At 31.5% G+C, this 23,158-nt stretch overlaps 1 protein-coding gene across 3 annotated transcripts in view; it reads left to right on the top strand.

Annotated features, from left to right (window-relative positions):
- LOC130443263 (sestrin homolog) overlaps positions 1–22,920 on the top strand; it is a 147,353-nt gene extending 124,433 nt beyond the window's left edge. For all 3 annotated transcript variants that reach the window (XM_056777806.1, XM_056777805.1, XM_056777807.1), the window contains 6 exons: positions 9,601–9,771; positions 13,828–14,010; positions 14,743–14,968; positions 15,056–15,380; positions 18,921–19,215; positions 20,826–22,920. In XM_056777806.1, the coding sequence (XP_056633784.1) occupies positions 9,664–9,771; positions 13,828–14,010; positions 14,743–14,968; positions 15,056–15,380; positions 18,921–19,215; positions 20,826–20,915 (1,227 nt within the window). In that variant the 5' untranslated portion in view covers positions 9,601–9,663 and the 3' untranslated portion in view covers positions 20,916–22,920. The remainder of the gene's footprint in view (positions 1–9,600; positions 9,772–13,827; positions 14,011–14,742; positions 14,969–15,055; positions 15,381–18,920; positions 19,216–20,825) is intronic.
- Positions 22,921–23,158: the final 238 nt, after the last annotated feature.

The following is a 23,158-nucleotide window of genomic DNA, read 5'->3' as shown; positions in this document are numbered from 1 at the left end:
GACGTTATATTTCCAAGCGGCAGGCGATAGGCAGCGGGCGGCTGGCGGCGTCACCTGCATCTGTTTATTGAACAGATTCAGGAGGCATCCCCCGCGATACCCACAACGTTGGCAGTATAATTTGCATGTCTTGGTAACATATAACCTCTCCTCAGAATCATGTTACATAAACACCGGTATGTCTATTTTCTACTTTTAAAAACAATGGCAACACGGTTGCAGATATTACGTTTCAGAATAATTTATAATATGACAGTCGTACACGTGTAACTGAACGGAGCGGCGAAGATTAGTATGCCTCTTTCAATGCCAAACATTTTATTGCGCTTATTAAAAATACTCTAAATTAGATCAACTAGCGCATGTATGTAAATTTTGTTTACTCTATGGTCAACAACATTGTAGGTATAGTAAAAGGTAATTTATGTACTCACGTACTCGACAACTAAATATGTAATCTTTTTCAGTTAAAATACATTATTAAAAAAATTTTCTCAAATAAATGGTTCGACCATATAATAACTAACTAGATTAATGATTGAATGATTATTGACCTTTTCTCTAGCTATGTGCCAAATTTCAAGTAAATCGGTTCTGTTTCAAAAAATTCAGAGGTGAAAAGCTTCACTAACTGCACTAATCGTATCTTTATTAATGCACCATCTCCCTGAAGAAGTAGTGAAGTGTCAATTGTTCCTCACAACAATGCAACATACTGATGCATTCTTGACATAAGGTCTACAACATACAATTAAGGTGAATGTCATAATTCTGCTTACATTTTTGGTATCCAAAGTTTTACCCAATGACTATAACCTGGATAATAACTTGTGTAATAAGTTTTCTTGTTTATTCCACTCTAATATTATGAATATTATTATGCGAAAGACTTATGTGCTACTCAGCTTAGACCCGGTATTATTTACCTATCCCGATAGAAAGTATCAAAAGGATTAGGCTCGGCTCACATAATGAACTTGTGCACTCTATTGTGGCAAGTATTCAATATTACAGCCTTATGGATGTCGGCGAAGGTGTTTTATGGTAATCCCAGTATGCTATCGTGCAGAGTCTTAGGAACGATGCCGGTTGCTGACATAATAACTGGAACTATTTCCACATATTCGCTGTGTCACATCTGTTTAATCTCAATTGCGAGATCCGCATATTTGGCCAGCTTCTCCTGGTGTTTGTTGGGAATGTTATGAGTGTTCTACATCTTACAGCTACATCGACAATAAGGACTGAATTGACTTTTCTATCAACCGCCACGATGTCTGGTCTGTTATTCGCAACTTGTCTGTCGGTTATAATGGAACTATCGTGGTAGAGTCTAAAATTGTCATTTTCGAGGACCTTCTGCGGGCGGTACTTGTAATACGGTGTATACGTAGTGAGAAGACCGAACTTGTTGGCCAGTTTCTGGTGGATGATATTGCACACTTGGTTATGCTTGTGTAGATATTCGCTAACACATATTGGATGGTCTCTGATGTATGTTGGCACTTTCTGCATTTGTCAGGTTGAGAGGTCGGATCCTTAATAATATTTTTCTTCTAGTTATTCCTGGACAGCATTCATGAAGCCTTCAGTCTCTGGAAAGAGATTGCCGCTAGTAAGCCATCTGTTTAAAACTTCTTTATTAACATGCGGTTGGTTGAGGTCGTGATGAAGTCTACCGTGTAGTGCCTTTCATGACCACTGTTCCAGCTTCTCGGTGTCCAATATTATATTTAAGTCAGATTCTAGCGATGCGAGGTTGAGGGGTGAATAATCCTTATCCGCCTTGGATATAATCCGGTGTAGAGTTAAGATTTCCGATTTAATATGAAATAATTAACGTAGTTTACCTTCGAGAGTGCAGGTTAAGAAGGTCAATCAAGCCTCTTCCACCCTCTTTTCGGGGTAATGTTGTAAGTGGGGTAATAATGGATGATTTCGGGTGGTGGTTGTTGTTCTTCATCATTATTATTATTATTATTATGATTCATGGTATAATATACCAGTATATTGACAGCTAGTTCCCAGGTTCGATTCATTGATTTCAAGCCTTACACTTACATCATATCTGGATGGTTACTCAAAGGTAGTTAGCGTAGAGTTAAAGAGGAGTATCTCATATGATAAAAAACAGTTCAAAAATCACCCATAAGGGCGCTGGTATAGACAAAGGGTATGATATAATGATAATGTAGCAGTTCTAGTTGAATTGACTTATGCAGATTTTTTCACAGAAACTCTTCTGCGCATGCGTCAATCATAATGACTTTTCACATATAGATAGGGTTCGTCGATTTAAATCTGATCATTCATCAGTTTTAGACTTATAAAAGCTGTAGGTTCAGACATTAAATTCACTTCAATTATATTTAAGTTTTGTATTACTTTTACAGATATAAAGTAATGAATTACTATAAGTTTGGAGACTTGTTGAAAAAATAAAAAAAATCTGATTCAAATAAAAAAAAATCACGAAGTCATGATATTTCTCACATTTCCCATTACGAGTTGGAGATTTGATAAATTAACCGGTAAATTTGATCAATATGAAATAATTTATCATATTTACCAAATTCAGTGGTGATTATGATTATGTATAATTAACGGTAATTTTATATAATCACCGATTTATCATTTTTACTGTAACATATAATATACATAATGAATGACAGATGACTCAGAACACAGATTACATTTAAAACAATATCACATAGAATATGTGGAAGATAGTAAAATAGAAAAAATTATGGATGACAAAGCTTATGACAGATAGTGATGTCACTTTCATCTGCGCACGCAGTATCACCACTGTGATTAGTACCTCCGCCCCAGAAGCTGCTTTGCAGATCTAATCATTACAGATATTCTGAAAACACTACTACTAATTAATCTTAAAACTTCCACTGCCTTGATGAGGCTGATGTTTGTTACGAATGATTTTAATGAGTATAGTTTCCATTGAAAAATTAGCTTGATGAAGATTTCGCAGTGACTGCATATTTATTTATTAAAATGTTGGAGAATGATATTCGAACTGGTCACATAATAATGATAATGATAACAATCCAACAATTATTTTTAATTTCAAGCTTGAAGTTTATAGTCCATTAAGTGTTAAAACTGTTAAGTAATTATAGCCTCTCACGTAGACTGAATTTACGTATTTATTTATTGCCATGCTAAACATGATTCTTGAAATTTGTTGATATAAATTAAATTGACTAAAAATAAATATTAATTAAAAATGGGGTAAACCTCAAACCAATTTTAACAAGTAATTAATGTCAAAAAGTGGACAGAAATGTATTCAAATAATTCGTGACAAAATATTCACATATATATGCACATAAAATGATGAAATATGATCATAAAAAGAACAACCATTTAAAAAATTTATATTGTATATATTTTTTATTTAAAATAATATAAAAAACATTTATTTAAAAAGCTTCAAATATCTACAAATATGGAATTTGTATATTATTCTATTAAAACTTATTTATCTGAAAATTTTGTCTTTTATTTGATAATATATTATTAGAAAACTTCATCTCAAGTCCTACGAGGTAATTTCAGAATATTTAATCTGACGTTTCCATTTAAAATTTCGTATTTTTCGAGGGTCTTGAAAGCGCTGTTATTTTTTAAAACGGTGAAACATTTTTATCTTCTGAAATACCAATTTTACCCGAAACATACATTTCATTTACATTCTTTAACAATTTTAACGGATTCTATTTTTTTATTTTAAATTGTTTATAGTTTTTACTATAAAACTGAAATGCATTTGGATAAAGGTAAGTTGATTTGCCAATAAAGCTTTTTTTACAATATTTAGTGTCTTTGCAATAGCATCACAGTCTCAGTATCAAACTCAAAAAACAATTCCGTAATTGCTATGAAATGTTGAGTATAAGAAATCCCCCACCTAGTCTACACTACACTACGTAATCGGGAGATAAAGGTACATTCGGCAATCTGTTACTGTAGAAATGAATCCATGAAGAACAAATACTTTTTAATTCAGATAAAAAAATTCAAATCTAATAAGTTCGGTTATTCTGTTACCCAACTTTAACCATGTAAAGAGCGGCATGATACGATAAGTAACAAGAAATAACAAAATTATTCATTAACAGATCTTAAAATAATTGAATGGTGAGTTTCCCCTGATGCTATTAAATAAGATTCACTAAGTTTGTCTTCCTGCATAGATTCTACTAATAAGTTTACTATATATCGCCCACAAGAATCAGAATAGTTTCCTCACCAGTAAAATAAATGTATTCATTTTCTACGATCTTCTTTAATATATCATTGTAAATGTGTAAATGTACTTTTATCGAGAATAATTTTTCATTGAAGAATTACCGTACTTTTATTATTCTTTTTATTATATTATTTTATTTCTTCTTTCTATTAATCTGATCAATATTTATAGAAAAATTTTTTTTTTAAATTCAAACATTTTATAGGTAGTTTAAACCTTTCAGTAAAGCCGTATTGCGTGACGACATAGGTATAAAATAATATAAAAAATATAAAAAAAGTAAATACTACAATTATTCTCTCCATTAATCTAAAATATTATTAAACTTTGATGAATATGAAAAATAGATATAAATCGTGTTTCGTAATAAGTAGATATCAGAAGATTGTTAACATGTGCTAAAAAATGCGTTTTTAAGGCAATAAAAACATAAAATTTGAAAAATACTTTTTCTTCTTAATAGTAATGTTCATTAAAAGAATTCGTGAACGAAGGTAGTCTATCATCTAAGAGAAATTAATTGAATTCAGCTCTTTTTTTACCTTTTGTAGTTTTGTGTCATCGAAAATTGGAGAACTGCGTACAAAGGAAAACCCAGAACAAACCGAAAGTGACAGATAAACTGAACATAGAAAGCCTTAGCGATGATACCACAAAATACCTCTACCAGCAAAGACTAAGGAAGGCAATAAATGAAAACAAGATCTTGAAAGATGATACCGTAGAACTAGCATGGAAAAGTACTAATATAAAGACAGCTGCAGAAGAGGCATTAGGCAAACGAAAGGTGAACCTAAACGGAAAGCCCAACACGAAACCATGGTTCACACACGAAATCAAATCACTTGCGAAAGAAAAAAGGAAAGCATATCTTCAATATAGAAGTCAAACAATTACATATGCTGATTACAAAGTCGTGAGGAATAGGACAAATATGGAAATACAAACGATTAAGAGACAATTCTGGGAGAAATACTCATCAGACATGGAAAATGACTTATATGGGGGACAAAAAAAGATCTGGAATATGATAAGGAACATCAAAAGACCAATCAATGAATACATCCACACGAAAACAATAACGTTAAAAGAATGGGAAAGATATTTCCATAAACTCTACGGTGACATAATAACAAGCCAATCCACAGAACAGAAACAAGAAAATATATCTGAGGAAGGAGAAGACATCCAACAACAATTAATATCAAAAGACAAAATTGAAGCAACAATGCGCAAGATGAAAAATAGGAAATCACCAGGGCTGGATAACATTAATAACGAGCTTCTTAAATATGGTGGCAATGAATTAATAGTCCAAATGCATGTCATGTTCAACAAGATATACGACCAGAGAAAAGTACCAGAGGAATGGAAAGTAAGCATAACGATCCCCGTCTTTAAAAAAGGGGAAAAGAAAGATCCAAATAATTATAGAGGGATCAGCCTCCTAAGCACGACTTCAAAATTACTAACAAAAATTATTGCAGAAGAAATCTCAAGTAGCGGCATGAGCGAAGAACAACAGGGATTTAGAAAAAATAGATCAACCATAGACGCCATATTCATCTTAAGACAGATTGCCGAAAAGGCCATAGAGTACAATAAAACCGCGTTTATGTGCTTCATAGATTTAACAAAAGCATTTGACAGAGTGAGATTACATGACGTCATTGAGCTACTAAAAAAACGAGGCGTAAACCAAAGGACAATAGACATCATTCGGGACATGAACAACGGAAATAGCACATATGTAAGAGTAAACAACAAACTCTCCAGTAAAATGCCAGTATCAACAGGGATCAGACAAGGAGATAGTCTCAGCCCAATACTCTTCAACATTATAATGGACGAAATCATAAAAGAAGTCAAAACGGCAGGCAGGGGATACAGAATGGGATATATAAAACTTGTGTCAGACCAGTAATGACATACGCCATAGAAACGAGGGCGGAGACTGCAACTATTAAACGGATTCTTAGAACAACCGAGATGAAGACATTACGCTCAATCACAGGGAAAACACTAAGAGACAGAATAAGGAGCAATGAAATCAGAAGAATGTGTGACGTTCCGGATATAGTGAGATGGGCCAGAACTAGAAGAAGAGCATGGAGAGATCATGTCAATAGAATGAACAACGATCGACTGGCGAAAATCGCAAAGGAAGAGAGACCCAATACAAGTAGACCGCCTGGAAGACCACCAAAGCGCTAGTATGAGAGCTGGTCCTCGCAGTCACAACTTAGGCTGCCTCTTTGAAAACACAAGACACAGTCTTAAAATAAGAAGAAGAAGAAGAAAATTGGAGAACCAACAAAATATTTACTAAAACCAGACTGGAATTGTTCTTCCACCTTTTCTATTTTTGAGAAGCAAAACTACTGATCGAAAAACTAAACGTTCACATTGATCGACTTATGATCACTGCTGATGTGGTGAAGTAATGAATTAATGATAAAACAAAATTACAAACATCAACCCCCGCCACACGTATTGAGAAAATCGTTGGAAATCCCTAATTTACCACCTAGGAATTCTACTTGGTTAATCCGGAGTAAACAACAATGAGTTGCCTCATGAGGACATTCACATTTTCTGAAGAATTAAGAAATGTAGATACAATTCAACACAAACCCCTTCAATTATGCACATATCTGCACGTTTTTTAGAAGTATGCAAAAAAATACCAAAATATGCATTTCATATGCATTTAGCGTAGAATCCGCTTTTCAGTAATAACAATTTAAAGTTCCTTCTTTTGTAACGACAAATACCTGAGACTTGGACCGATGTCTCCTGGCCGAGGTGAACAAAAAATTTCCTAGTATTGTATGTTGCCACTTGTTTCTTTCAGATTTTCCGTCAAAGATAAAGAGTTTTTGTTTAATTTATATAAGCGGTTATTCGATTTTCATTTTCAGGCTAGTTCAAGGTTCCTTGAGAAAATTATATTTGTATACAATGTAAGTGTAGAATCCATATTCAATACAAACATCACTACCGTGTATGTTTAAGTTACGTTAGAAAATAAATTAATGCTTCGAAAACATTGACACAATCAATATTAACTTGTTGATATAACGGATAATATGAGAAAACGATTAATGTAGATAAGTGGCTATTTCTATTTTTTTAACATTGTTATTAATACATCCGCGAGCAAAAAAATCGACTCGGGTGACACCACTGGAATCTCAAGATACCGACAAAAAAAACTGAACAAAAAATTCTATTTTTCGTAGTAAAATCTTAAAGCTAATAGCTTAAAAATTTTTCAAAACCTAATAATTTTTCTCGCCCTCATAGTTCAACCATATGTTATGATCGGTAACCACCTTTTTTGTTTGTTTACGATAGTGTTTTCTAGGGGTAACTGAAAGGTTATCAGGTAACCACTACCAGTTAGCCAACAAACAAGATTTCTACCTGAAAATGGATACAAGTGATAAAGCGGCTAAAACGTTCACCCTATTGCGATAAGGCCCGAATCAACGAAAAGTAGCCAGTGCGCTAAATATGAGTCAGTCTGCTGTTCCCAGAGTTTACTGTAAGTTGCTGTGAGTAAATGTAATAACTGCAATACAATGATAAGAACTGTGATGATATATAGAACAGAGAACTGAAAATAATGAGACAACGTATAAACGTAGTCTCATTATTAAAGAAAGAGTGATGATATATTGAAAATAGTAGAGTAACGAAGATTCGAGTGACTCGGGACCATGTGCTGAAGAGGAAACAGGACACACAAGAAGGTGAAAGAGAACTAAATGACTGAAAAAAGTAGAGGAGGATTTACGATAGAGAAAAATAGGCGAGAAAATACTGAAATGAAGATGAATTGATCCCATAAAAAGTGATATGTGCCCTCGAATGTTTTCAATATATAAAGTTTACTATAAATCAACATGTATTCAAGATACCTCATTTAATGAGAATTGCGTATACGATTAATTCGAAATCGTTCTCATCAGGTCATTGATCTACTTAAAGAAAAATTATTACTAAACAATTTAGCGTAAACGTATAACCTGATTATGACCTGTTACTTAATTAAAACTTAATAATGAACAATACCTATTTTGGAATAAATTTATATACCATTATTACATAGTTTATCAGGCGGAACGAATGTTGCCCATGGGAATTATACGCATACAATTCTAAAATAACGCATACAATTCTGAAATACAGATTTCTTGATAATATGTTAAATATTATTCGAATGGTTGCATAGAATAGAAAACCATAATTCATGTGAATGTTTGTAATAATTTGTAACATGTTTTTAGCAATCCAGTCTATAATTTGAATACCCGCATACCTAATTAGAATTTATTGTAACAGTTGTTTGAATTGTCACACTTAATCATCATTTTTGAAATTTGATTCATATCGTTCGTTATAAATGTGAAAAAAAATCAGATTAAAACCAACAGAAACAAAAAAATACAGCGGCCTAAAGTAAAAAATGAAAACATCCTCCATTCAATAAATCTTTGTAGTTAACCATAATGAAGAATGGAATATAAATCTAAAAAATATCATAAATTAACTGATATATTAGCCGGAGCCGATTTTACCGTTATCTTGAAGAAATTTATTAATATGAAAGTATACCAACTACTGTATATTATGTTTCAATGATTTAGGAGCTTTCATTACAAAAATTTCGTTTTGTAGAGTATATGATACGACCAATTAAAAAAATCGTTTATCATCTCATCACATTGTAATCTTCTATTTATAAAATTATCCTGGAAACTAAGTGCTACTTCAAGAAGACCCAAAAAAACTTATAAACTACCTGACAGACTGCAAACTAAGTAGTAAAATCTAGATTTTCGGTAGTTCGTATTATCGGTATTTTAATATTTTGATGTATATATACATAAAACGGACATAGATTTCGCCATTACCAAAAATATTCGTTTTCTGGTAACTTAATCATTGTCAGTTGACAATATTGTTCGAATAATTGATCGATTCGTGTTGGAAATGTTAATCTATATAAGTTCATTCAAGTGTATTCTACAAGCAATCTATTAGAACTTCATTTCCTTTGCCACCCGATACTTTAATTTTTAGCACAAATCTTCGTAATCAACTATGGTGTTTGTGTTTATTTTGTTTTATTTACCACTAAATGGATTTTATTTCCTCTCTACTCTACCTAACATGTTATTTGTTTACTAATTATTTCATAAAAAATAAATTGCTATTTATTTTCAATAAAATTACGATCCTTACTAATTCCTACTTTATCTTTGAATTGTAAGGAATATCTTTTTTACGAGTGTAATTTTAACATGATTTTTTATTTGTTACAGACACATGCGATATTCGTGGATGCCTTTCTACAAAACAACCGTTTGGACCACGTTAGTCAAGTCATGGGATACCACAAAACATATTTGGACCATTTTCTAAAGACTCAAAATTTCATCTTAAAAGGTGATGGACCACTACCCTTCGACTACAGACATTATATTGCAATTATGGTAAGTAATCCGTGGATAATTTGAATCAATATATAGCAACTCAGCTTCACAAATATTCTTTTATCCATTTAAACGTTTTGATTTTGTCAACTAGGAAGAGGTTCATACATGTAGATGTAGATAGAACAGACTAAAAATGTTATAGTCCGGGAGCCAGCAACAGAAATACACGATTAAGTTCCTTTTAAGAGAGTAGAATGCATAAAAAGTTGTATAATAAAGCCTAGTGAACATGAAAAATTAAACACTTTTTATTTTCAGTGAATTCCTTTCAAATAAAAATTTTATTGATGATAGCTTATATGTAGATGTGAATAAACATATAAGTCAGCTGACTATATATCGGTGGAAAAACCGTCAGCTGATACTTTGGAAGTTATTTTGTAGGAGTTAAGAGGAAGCATCTATTTCATCAGCTGACCAGGTGTACCAGGACTAACTGCTAACCGATTTTTTTATATATCACAACAGTATATTAACAATCAACTTACAAATTTTCAGCAGGGAGGTGATGCCGCTTATCCCACCCACCGAGCCGCAGTTGCCGTCCACTAGGCTTTATTACATAATTCTCTGATGCATATCACCAATTATCTCTCGAACGGAAATAATTATCCAAATTTTCACCTGGCTCCCGGACTATTATACGTGCGAACTATTTTCAAAGTTATAAGATTTCAACGAAAAATTGGGTATTATTAACATAAATCACACTGTCAAGTAAAACAAAGTGTTCATTACCATGGATCTTGTTATGCTGACTTATTTTAAGACCCGATGAATTTCGGGGCTCAAGCCCATTAAAATATTTATCTGAGGTACCAACGGACATTTCCAAAATATGGTCATATTAACGAAAACCACTTTACTAAATAAAGTAAAAAGAGTATTGTACCCTATTAGACTGACTTCGGCAGACCCAATCTTGAGACCCAGTAAGATATTTGTTCAGAACGTCAAAACGAGTAAAATATCTCTAAAGCTACCAAATAAACGGAAATCACTTTTCTCTTAAGCGTGTGCTGGCTCTTGACTTTTGACTTGATATAATACATGAAACTTTTTAACTGCTCCTCCTAACTAGGTAAATGATAGCAAATCCCGATAATTGGTTATATTGCTTATTAAGCTTTATTAATTTCAACTAATATAAATTCATTATCTTTATAATTATACAGGGTGTTTCAAAAAAGGTGTTCCCATCTCTAGGATAGATATTTTGGGTTTGCTCAGTAAAAAAATTATACAATTTTTTAATATACTGTGTACTGTTTTAGGAATATTTTGGTTTGAAAATTATGAAGTAATAACCGATGCTGGTATGAAGTAATGATAAATGTATTAATTAAACAAAAAATCACAAGATGAAAGTTTAAAAGTTTGGTCGTATCTTAAAGAAAAAGTTTATGCTACAGAGGTAAATTCACCTCAAGAACTTTAATGAACTCATTGCTGACATCCAACCGTTTAGAAGTTTAATGGATTCTTTTGAAAAAAGGACATTTTGAACACTTACTTTAATTGAATTCTATTTTTTGCTATAAGCCTTTTTTTAAATTTTCATCTTGTGATTTTGCGTGCTTCGAAAATTTTTTACTGAGCAAACCTCAAATATTTTTCAGTTTTCTATCGATACTAGAGAGGGGATCACCTTTTTGTAACACCCTGTTTATAAATATACTGAGAATAGTCCAATTCTAAGCTTTTGAAATATAAAGTGGTTAGAACTGGTTAAGAAAGAATCGTCATAATTTGCGAGGTTATGAATTATTACCGCACGTACTGTAACTTTGAAAAACATAAATTACTTCTCACTGTTTTCATGTACTAAGGTAAAATAGAACGAACATTCTTTGAAACCAATTAAAAATGGAGAAAACTACTCACTTCATCCATGCCTGTTTACTACCGGCAGCGCCACCATCAGAAAGTAAAATGTCGCTATGATTACAGTCCACACAAACTAAACTCTTTTACTCGTTCGAAAAACTTAACAGCTACACTGAGGTGTTTTAGGTTAAAGTTAAAGAATCCTCTCTTAGTCATTGTTTAAAACGTCATTGGATGAAAATGTCGGGGGAGGTAGAGCACTAGTACCCCTGCTTACTCCTTTGACCATCGTACAGTCAATTTAATTAATTTTTTTATGTTATCAAGACTTCTCATTCTTATTATCTAATCAGTACACGGCATTATTATTGTATCAGTAGTAAGTCTAATTTAACACATGAATTTGCAAAAATGGCATTTTAAATATTAGTTCAACTTCACTTCACTTCTCATGATATTGTTGTTTATAGAAATTAAATCTGCTGATCAGTTTACATGATATATACTGTTTAAATTATAATATATTTGTTATTAAAATGAATAATAAAATTACGAAATCCACTATATCGCTCAACACCCACGTGGCTGCTTCGCAAAATAGTTTAGTTATTACATTACTAATGATAATATAACTTGTTTTATTATAGTATTTACTCACATACTTGTCACCCTTATAATCATCTTTACACTAAATAATATGAAAAAGAAAATTTTATTTCCATTCCAATATTTGTAATGATTCAATCTTCTCGATGGCTCAGATGTTACCTTGGCAAAGATTAACTATAACCGAAAAAGATCTGTTGAATTTATCAACCAAAGTAAGAACAATCTAAGATTCTTTGGAGCATTGCTCTCTCAATGGATATCTGAAGACTCTAGGTTTAGCAGACAGTGCAACGTGCAGATTCTGCTGCGAAGAGGACGAGACCTTTATCTATATTTTTTTTAAATGTAGGAGACTATAGAACTTTAGAGAATTACACTTGGAAACGTGTGAAAATAAGATGAAGATCTTTGGCAGCTGGAGCCATTCCACATACTACACCGAACTTTATGAAAGGAGGATCCCCAATACCACATCAAGAGAAGGGGGCACAGTAGATCCTTTGTGTCTCAATCACAAGATACATACTTTTGGCTCTCTTTCTGTTTAGGTTTCGCATCATGATGCCCATGCTTAAATACGTACCTATCCAACATGTTAATTTGCCGCGAACCTAACTTTTAGACGTCTAACAAAAACCAGAAATCTACTATAACTGATTAGTAGTCAATAATTGACGTAACTGATCCTTAAACTGATTCGGAACAAAACTATTAAATAAGGTAATTCCCATAGAATTGCAGCCGCGCAGACCAGCATCGCGTGCGCTCGCTATTATCAACTTGGTTCCATATTCTTGTAAGGGAAAACTGCTGGTAGTGCATCCAATAAAATTGTTAGCTAGGGATATAAATTATGCAAATTCCCATTTCCGTCGTCTATGTTTAAATGTATTTTTTTTTATTAGACTAGAGAAAAAATGAGTTACTACACTCAGACTATCAATTTCCACTCTACTTAACGTGGTGATGCTCGGATTTAAAAATCAATCATACATCAGTTAATTAGCCTTGATCTTTTCAATTAGACTGTCAATCTTGGCTCTGAACATCATATCGAATGATATAAAGCCCGCATCAGTTAAGTTCAGTAATTTGATATTTACCCATAAAAACAATCAAAAAACATAATAATCTATGTTTGCCAAATGTATTATCTTATAAATAAATATATATTAAGACTTGAAAATATTTTAATTGTTGAATATTGAGCTCAAAATATTAAGATTTAACGTGAAATATGGTTTCTTATTGAGTTTTGGGATGTTTTATTTAAAGATTTGAAAAATATTTGTGTCCAATACGTTTAAATTACGTATAAATTTGTTGCGTTTGGTAGAAAATGTAAACGTTTATGGTTACAACTAGAGACATATGATAAGGGCAAATGATAAGGGTAAGTGATTAGATAGACAAATTATTACAACCAGATTTATTTTTAAATTATATGCCATGGTCTCTTGTGCAAATACCCATTTAAAATTGGTTTTAAAATATTGGAAATCAATAGTTTTTGAATTTGGAAATAGAACATCTTAAATCTGAATGTTTTTAGCTCAAAATTATAAATATTTTCGATTAGTAGTAAAATACATAAATAAGAAAATTCTTTGGTTTCAGGCTGCAGGAAGGCATCAGTGTAGCTATTTAATATCATTACAAAAGCAGGAATTTCTTCTTCAGGGAGGAGATCCCAATTGGTTGAAAGGACTTGCTCACATACCTGCTAAGTTACGAAACCTGAATGATATCAATAAAATTTTGGCGCATCGACCTTGGTTATTGAATAAGTCTCATATTGAGGTGAGTCACTCGATTTTTCTCATAGTTACCTACGCTTATGGTGTCTATGTTTTTTTAATTCGGTTTATGCGGTAACAGTGTTTATGACCTCAAAAACGTTATTAAATTATATTAAAAAAACATCCACTTAATCTACTAAAACGGTAATTTTTTAAATTACATTAAGAGAATTTCAATTGTTGAAATGAGTTTTTAATGTTATGAAATGGAACTTTTATCTTTATGACATAAAAAATAACATTTATCAGAAAAACAATTCGAAGGTTAGTCAAGGTTAAACAATTTTTTCTTTATAAATCGTAAAGTTACTGTTACAAGTGATTTAAAAATACAGGTAATATAAACTCTTCCTGATTCAAGACTAAACATCAAGAGTCACATGTGTCATTTTTTCCAACACAAAATTTGTAAATCTATTTCTAATCTCATTCTCCTAGTCTTTGTGACATAATTCCATTTTCTGAACATATTTATAACTTTTTTCTTTAATTCTCTGTATTGCTAAAGTTTCTGGTTTCTGACTGTATTTTTCTTTTTACTCTTATCGGTGTCTTCAACAAAAAAACACTTAGGATAAACTATAATTCTTTATTTATTTCCTTACTTCTTCTAATTATATTTTACTTTATCGGTATTCAGGCATTCTGTTTGTCACCCACTTCTAGTTGTGATTTTCGTATCAACTATTTTTTTTTTCTCCTCCTTTTAACTATTTTATTGCCTTTGTTTCAGAAATTAACTAAGGGTAAAAATAGTTGGTCACTAGCCGAAGTAGTTCATGCAATAGTGATTTTGGCCCATTTCCATTCACTATCGAGCTTCGTATTTTCGTGTGGACTCAACCAAGAAATAGATCAACTAACCTCGGGTTACCAATACAACAGTGATAGTACGTCTACAGCTAAAACGAATAATAAAACCAAACCCAAAGATATATCAATTGTGGATAAAACTGTAGGTAAGAAATATATCAAAAATGTATTCTTTTTAATTCCCATTCCTGCTCCATTTGTAATTAAATTTGACAAACTTTAAATTTGTTTAGAACCATCCACCACTCCGCCATCCCCTACAGAACCAGAAGTTGGAATAAATACTCTTATGCAACGTATGAAGACTTTATCTGAACAACAACAAGAGTGCAAACCCGAAGAATTAGCTAAAAGATTTGAGAATATTGAAACGCAATCAGCAGAAATAGGTGCCGTTGGGTCACAACCCCAATCTACACCGGCAGATATAAGTTGTTATGTAGAAGATGCCAGTTTTATGTACATAGATTTTGCTAAACGGCTAGACTCACAAGATATAACCACCTTTAGAGTACAAGATTACTCTTGGGATGACCATGGATATTCGCTTGTTAACCGGTAAAGATCTAAAATTATTTGTTCATTAGTTTTTAATGATCTACGAGTACATTCTACTCTTTATTCTAATTCAACTTAGTATAATCAAATAGTTTGATTAGGACAATTATTTTCGTTTTTATTAATTATGGACCTTACATGATAATATATAATGTATGTATACAGAGCTATGATAAAGTAATGCACAAAATTAATGAAACGTACCAATTTCATTGTTGAAAAAAATACAAAACTATTCCACGCAAGAGAAAACAAAATAAACTTTTGAATTTAACAAAAATATAATTTAATTAGACGTATTAGAACTAAAGTTACCTAGTAAGAGCAGCAGTTTTTATGAATGTTATCAATTTCTTTAATGAAAGAACTATTTGTCAGACTTATAATTAGCAACACATCCCAATTTTATTATTATGACTCTTTCAACCGAAAGACAAAGGATAGAAATTCTAATGATGGTAGGTTATGGGGATAGACTTCGAAGTCATGATAAAGCATGTGCTTTATTCTACAAAACACATTTTGAAAGACCTTCCATTACTAGAATCACAATAAGCAAAATCTAATAAAACGGAAATGCTCAAAAATCTGGAATATTTACCAGGAATAAGCGACAATGTAATATCATATATTTTGCTGTTATTATTAGAAGACAACTCTCATGCAACTACAACAGAAATTACCTCACAAAAAAATTTGTGTAGTTTCTAATAAAGTTTCTAAAAAAACTGCACCAATAGAAAATTCAGCTTATTCACGAACTGACAGGAAATTATCCGGACAGACATTTGGAATTTTGTGAATTGAGAGAGAGAATGAATGAGATTTGTGATGAAAGTCCATATTTTCTTAATAGTGTAATATTTTAAGACGAGGCAACGTTTTGTTTTTAAGTGAGATAATAATTGTCTCTACTGAGCTCGAGAAAATATCCTGGATTTTTGGGTACGAATCATCAGGAGAAGATTTATTGTACTTCGTATGGCAGTGTTTCTGGACCTAATTGCGGTATTTCCGGATCCGAATAATAGGGAAAACTTGGATCCCAATATTTGGTTCCAACAAGTTGGTACACTACCACATTACGGTCTTGATGTTCGAAGGTTTCTGAATAAACAGTTTGGCAGAAGATTGATTAGAAGACGTGGATTAATTAAGCGGCTACCTAGGTCATCTAATCTTACTCCCTTGATTTTTTTCTGTGGGGACATTCAAAAAGACGAGTCTACGTTAACTGTCTAGACAATTTAGAAAACTTAATGGACCGAAAACGAGAGAGAATAAAGTGACTCGTATAATTCCACAGATGATCGAAAACTCGGTAAATCAGGTCTACCATCGTCGTGGCCTATGCTGGATAATGAACAAGACCCAATTTAAACAATTCCTAGAAGGAATAGTTTTGGTTTAATAGACTGCTAAGTTATTACTGAAATTAAGTTCAATTGTATTTTTATTGTTTTAATCGTTTTTTTTTCTTATGAGGCCCCTTCTTAAATTATTTTATTATAATGCTGTAATATAAAGACAACATCTTATCTAAAAATGAATATGAGCTATATCTAATGGGTACCAATAACAGTATCATAAAATAATTGTACTGTATTATTGTTTGTCTAAGAGTTTTTCTAGATATAAAGGATTACCAAGTACAGGTATTGCGATGCGGTCAGTTGCAAACATACTGGAAGCGGCAAAAAATTTGAAAAGTGCCTTTGCAAGTAAAACAAAAAGATATCAAAGCTATAAAATATGTGTAGTTCCAAGTGCCGTTCTAGCTTACCCAGCAATAATAAATAGCCATATGGAAGATCTTCTTCACATATAATTTAATACTAAAATTGGAAGCTTACTTCACTTAAATGATGGTTACTTACAGAAAATTTTATAAGAAAATATGAGGAAATTATTTGTTATATGGACCTTAATTATAAATAAATAATTGATTTTTGAAGCTTAATATCTAGTAAGAAGCCCTATGAAGATATTATTTTACAATATTATTGTCTCAACAAGACCCTTAACAAAATTTCTGATTCTGAGTTTAACAATGTATTCATTTTATACATTTTCCAGTACGGAAATCGGAATTCAATAGAGTTCTTAGACAATCTATATACATTTCCCAGGATATGTGTATATAAAATAATCTTTTGAAAAAGATTTTATACATTTATACATTTGGCTTCCGAATTGTATACATTTGGCAGTTTGACATGGTGCAAGAACAATTGCATGCAATTTCTTGCAAGATTAAAATATCAAGAATTTCATCAATAAAATTTAACAAATTCATAACCTCCAATTTCATTCAATATTTTGTGACTGGCTTAAAACTATGGAGGGTTATGGGGGATTAGTTGAAAAAGTGTCTAGTAGTTATATATTTTATTTACAATTTTCGAATGAATATTTGTATATTAATAGTTTTTTTTTTAATAGTTATGACTTTCAAAAACGAATTTAATTTACTATCCTACTCTAATAGTTTGTGGCGCTCTTTTTAAAATTCTTCCGCTTGCTACTATAGCGCCACCTTAATTTGCTTCCTTTCAACAGACACTTTTTGATACACCGAGATGGTTCTCCTTACCTTTACCCTCCATATTTAAAAACGAAAATAACAAAGCTAAGTAAAGTGAACAACAGTGAGTGTCAGTGTCTTGCTTTTGGAGCAGGTTGGTTGCTAAGCCAAAAGTAACTAGATTTCTCCCTAGAATTGCAGTTAGCTGGCAATAAAAATGGCACCAAATCGATAAAATTGCCAGTGCGAGATATTGCATAAAACAATCAGCTAAACTTCATCTGCGCATGCTTTCCTTTTGCAAATGATCTGTTTTTTTCCAAATTAAGCTGATAATATCAGCACACCTGTTCTCACTTTGATTTGGTGGGTCAAATGGAATGACAAACTGAGACATTCATTCAGTTCATTGTATTCCAAAGCAAAATGCCCTTGTCGATAAAAAAGTAAAATAAAAATAAATTCGCAAATCTTAACCACGCAAACAAATAAATATTCCCTTAAACTTTTCAATCATATGTCAAATAACTAAACTGAGCTATTTCCGAACAACAAAAGTAGGTGCTTTATCTGTAAGAGGGGGAGGTAAATATCTCAATTCATCTGATTTGAGTAAAATTAAATGGGACGAAGAATTGAATGAGCTACACCATATATGTAATATTTCTATATGGACAATTAAAACGGGAAGGAATGTCCTACTATTAAGGTGCCGACTATATACTTTTTTCTCTCTCGTTCCAGATACCTCGTACAGGTTGCGCATGCTCGAGAATGCGCAGAACCGAGGTGGAATCTCGGAGGATAGAGAAACCGTTATAATTCTGTGTTTCTTAGTCAGAACAGCTTCCACTTATAGAAACTGTCCATACAGAAGCTACACTTGAATGAGCTCAAATTATCTGAGATTTCAAGCAAAAAGAATGCAACTTATATTAAATCATGTCAAGCGGCCTTTAGGTTGCATATATTTCGATCAACATTTATATATATTGAACAAATATTTTTTTTTTCAGACTGTACAACGATGTTGGAAATCTTCTAGATGACAAATTTAGGACTGCATATAACCTAACATATTACACTATGGGAACCCGTACCGACGTAGATACGACAAGATTTCGTAGGGCTATTTGGTATTATATTCAATGCCTTTTTGGAATACGTCACGATGATTATGATTATGGAGAAATAAATGCTTTATTGGAAAGAGCTTTAAAAGCATTTATAAAAAGTGCTACTTGTTATCCAGACAGAGTTACAAAGAAAGAATATGATAGGGTTCTTAGAGAGTTTCACTACAGTGAAAAGGTTGGTAAAAGTATTGTGTTTCTTAACAAAATTATATTATATTTTGACGTGTTTTTCTTTTAATTTTTCCAATTAGATGTAATATGTAACAATTATGTAAAAAAAATTAATGGTAGACACAATAGATCATTTGGATAGCAGTATATATAACAACCTGAATTACATAGGATTGTAATACATTGAGGATTCAACTATTCTTTAACGACAAATCAAGAATTAGATAGAAATTATAGTTTATAAATTTTTAACTTTCTCGTTTCATTTTTTGTGTGCTACTTTCTAAATTCATCTGAGAGAAAATATTCTCATAACTTATTCAGAATATTACAGAATATTCTATAACTGTAGCTAATGCCAGGTAATAACCTAAATAATGTATCATTCTTTGAAGTACCTGAACATCGATGAGCATTCCCATGCTCCATATTGAAAATAATTTTCCAACTTTCCCTTTATTAAGGCATAATTTTGTACCATAGTTAACCAATTATGTAGTTTAAATACCATAGACAGATAATTTAATTAATTGTATAATTAAGGTTTGTTGTGCTCCCTATCAAAGCTGTTATTGACATATGTAATTCGCATTCAATCTCTAAACTTGGTTTTAAGAAGGTTAAATTCTTACTCTGTTATATGCTGAAGTTATTGGTAAGTTCAATGTAGGCACTTTGGGCTTCAAATAGAATTCCCTAATTCGTCTTCTCATCATATAATTGCTTACTTCTTATAGATAGCATCATATAATAGCTGCTTTCCATTTACATTCAAGTGAACTGAGACACTCAATTATGTGAGTATCTTATACTCAGATAATGACGTCATTTCAGTGAATGTAAAGAACATGTAATGTGAGTTAATATTCTCAATAACCACGCAAAATTCACCATTATCATTGCTGATCCAACCGTCTGTTACTCGCAATGGAAGAAACTACATAACTAAAATAATATTATTTATAGATTATTTACATCAATGACTTTTTGGAATCATTTAGTTTGTTGTACTTACTTGCTTATTTTGATGACAAGATCTGACAACGTGATGTCCTCAAGCCCCCAATCTGAGTTCACAAAACTCACTAAAGTACACGGCCTCAAGCTTGTAGAAATTGTTGGTTAAAACTCAGTTAGGTCTCACTTGTGATACTGAAAAGGAACGTGCATTGAACTGAGTTATGGTGTCTCAAGTGAGAATAATCTGAGCTTTGATGTAAATGGAAAGCAGCTATTATATTGTCGTATAGAATTAATTAGGTTTAAGAAATTCTAGTTTAAGCACTTGAAGTGGCAAATGTCTCTTGGAATCTATTTAATACTTGACGATGCTACATTGAATATTTGTGCTATTTTTACTTGTGAAAAGCCTTCTCTAATCAACGCAGTAACCGTAAAACAATATTTGTTAGAAAATGATGGATTTTGGCAAATATACTGCTTAATTTTGAAGATTTATTTACAGAGCTAAGTTGAATACTTAGACAAAATTACTTTAGCAATTTTTTTTTATTTTGCCCAGTAAAAGAGACTTTCATTTGAAGTTTTATCTGAAGATTTTATTAAAAGTGAAAGTTTTTAAATTTCAAATTAAATGTTTTGTCTTCATTCCAGGTTCATGTAAATCTAATGGTTCTTGAATCAAGAATGCAGGCTGAATTATTATATGCTCTAAGAACAGTGAATCGATACATGACAAACTAAAAAAGGTACTGATCAGCGCACTATATGGGATATAGGGAACCTGAAGATATGTCGGGTTTCATTTGGTATTTATTCCATCAAAGTACCTACCTAATATAGGTATATAGAGCCTTTTTATTAAAAGAAGAGAAGAATAATGGTTATTGCACAATGCTACAAAATACCTTGTTTTTTTTAATTATTTGTTGTAAGCTATACTATTGAGTGTTATATTTGTACAAGACATTTACGTTCATCTAGTATATTGTATTTCAGTGTATCTAAAAACGTTTTAATATTTTTTATAATCATTGAATTCTACTAAAGATTTTTGTCTGCATTAAAGAGGGAAGCAGAACAGGATTTTAAATGAAACAAACCTGTAGATTCTTGTGGGAAACCAATTTTTGAAAATGTGTATTTAGCTCGGAATCAATTTTGATACTATAGCAAATATGAAAAAATACAGAAAGTTATATGTTTACCAATTCACTGATGTAATTAACCACCAAATAGTAACTTTTGTTGCTAACATGTCATCAGTGTTTTTAGAATCTATATTAAAAACAATAAACTGGGTGATGTATTATAAGTAGTCTGTTATGAAAAATATACACATGTCACTTACTTGGTCATATTAATATTACCATTAGTAGTTTATTTTGTGCTAGAGTCATGTTTAACAGTTATTCCCACTGATGACTCAGATTGGTCTATGTTAGTGTGCATATTAAATATGTTACTGCATTTGTAAATAGATTGGAAAAAAATATATTTGTCTCATTAATAGTAGGGGAGCTCAAAAAGCTGAATAGGGATTCACACAAATGGGAACCTGTTGTATTGAAGCTGAAGATTACTTTCATAACAACTTTGTCGAGTAGGTGATGTCACTTTTGGATTGAATTGAATCTGATCATTAAACATCATCTTTATCTTTTAAGAAATTCTAAACAAAGAAGAATAGTTTATTGAACCTATACTGTATAAACCAGCAAACTTTAGTTGCTCCAATATATCTAATAACCAAAGTAAATTTAGGCAGACGACTCAGAACTAAGACTGCTCAGATTGATGTTCCAGCTCATCTCTTAAAATACTTTAAAAAGAAAAGCAGGAGTATTTCTAATGATAGATTATTTTTTCACGGTTCTGACAGACTGCTTATAGACCAACAATCCTTTATGACGGAACATATACATGGTGGAAGTGCTCAATAAAATGCAAAGTAGTTTCTGGGCCATCAATGAAGTCGACTTCATGATTATAACACTTTAAAAACCTCTTTAAGGGCCTTCCTGTTAACCAGTTTACCATGAATATTCATACTATGCATTAAGAAAGCGGCGCGTTTGCTTTTGGGAACTACCTGAACATGTCAATTTTGAGCCTTATTGGTTTGTGATTATAACTTGTTGGAAAAGGGTACCACATGTTTTATTACTACTTTTTAAAATCATTTATATATATCTCCGACAAGAAAAATAATAAAAAGTATGTCTCTTTAGTGGTGTTTTTTTCAGTATATTTTTATACGTAATTTTTTTAAGCACTCTTCAGAATAACGTAAAAAGTAGAAATTGAGGAATCTACAATATATTATATTTGACAATTAAAGTATCTTTCTAATGTATTGAATGATAAAAAATTTTTATACTTACTCTTTATAAAGGAAATTTTATTTTTCACAATAAATTCCTTTTAGCAGGAAGAATGATAACCTATCGGCGGTTATGGGGTTATTTTACGTTGCTGTATTTTTGACCATTTTACTATCTCGTTCTTAAATAAGTCTTGCATGATTTAAAAATTTCTGGTGTAAATACTTTAATTTTCTCTCTTTTCTGACGAAAATGATTATTTTCGCACAAAAAAACTCCTTAATAATTATTTATAATCCACTTTTAAATTAAAAAAAAAACAGTTAATTAAAATATTTTTCAAATATGATTCGAAATAAAATACCACATGAAATAAATTGAATCGAAAGTATACAATACAGTCTTTTTCCTTCTTATTTTTTTATCTATGTTATATATATATATATATATATATATATATATATATATATATATATATATATATATATATATACATTTCCATCATCGCGAAAATTTAAATTTACACGAAAAATAAATTGAAAGAAATTATTGTTACAAAAAATATTGTTTTTTTAATTTTGCGTCAGTTTTTTTTTGTCGATCAACATTACTGCAATATTTTACATGAAATTATTTCGATTTATATTCACGAACCCATAAGGC

This window comes from Diorhabda sublineata, chromosome 4 (assembly GCF_026230105.1).
Source record: "Diorhabda sublineata isolate icDioSubl1.1 chromosome 4, icDioSubl1.1, whole genome shotgun sequence".
Lineage (NCBI taxonomy): Eukaryota > Metazoa > Arthropoda > Insecta > Coleoptera > Chrysomelidae > Diorhabda > Diorhabda sublineata.
The sequence above is the reverse complement of the archived record's forward strand: the minus strand, read 5'-3'. Positions and strand labels throughout refer to the sequence as shown.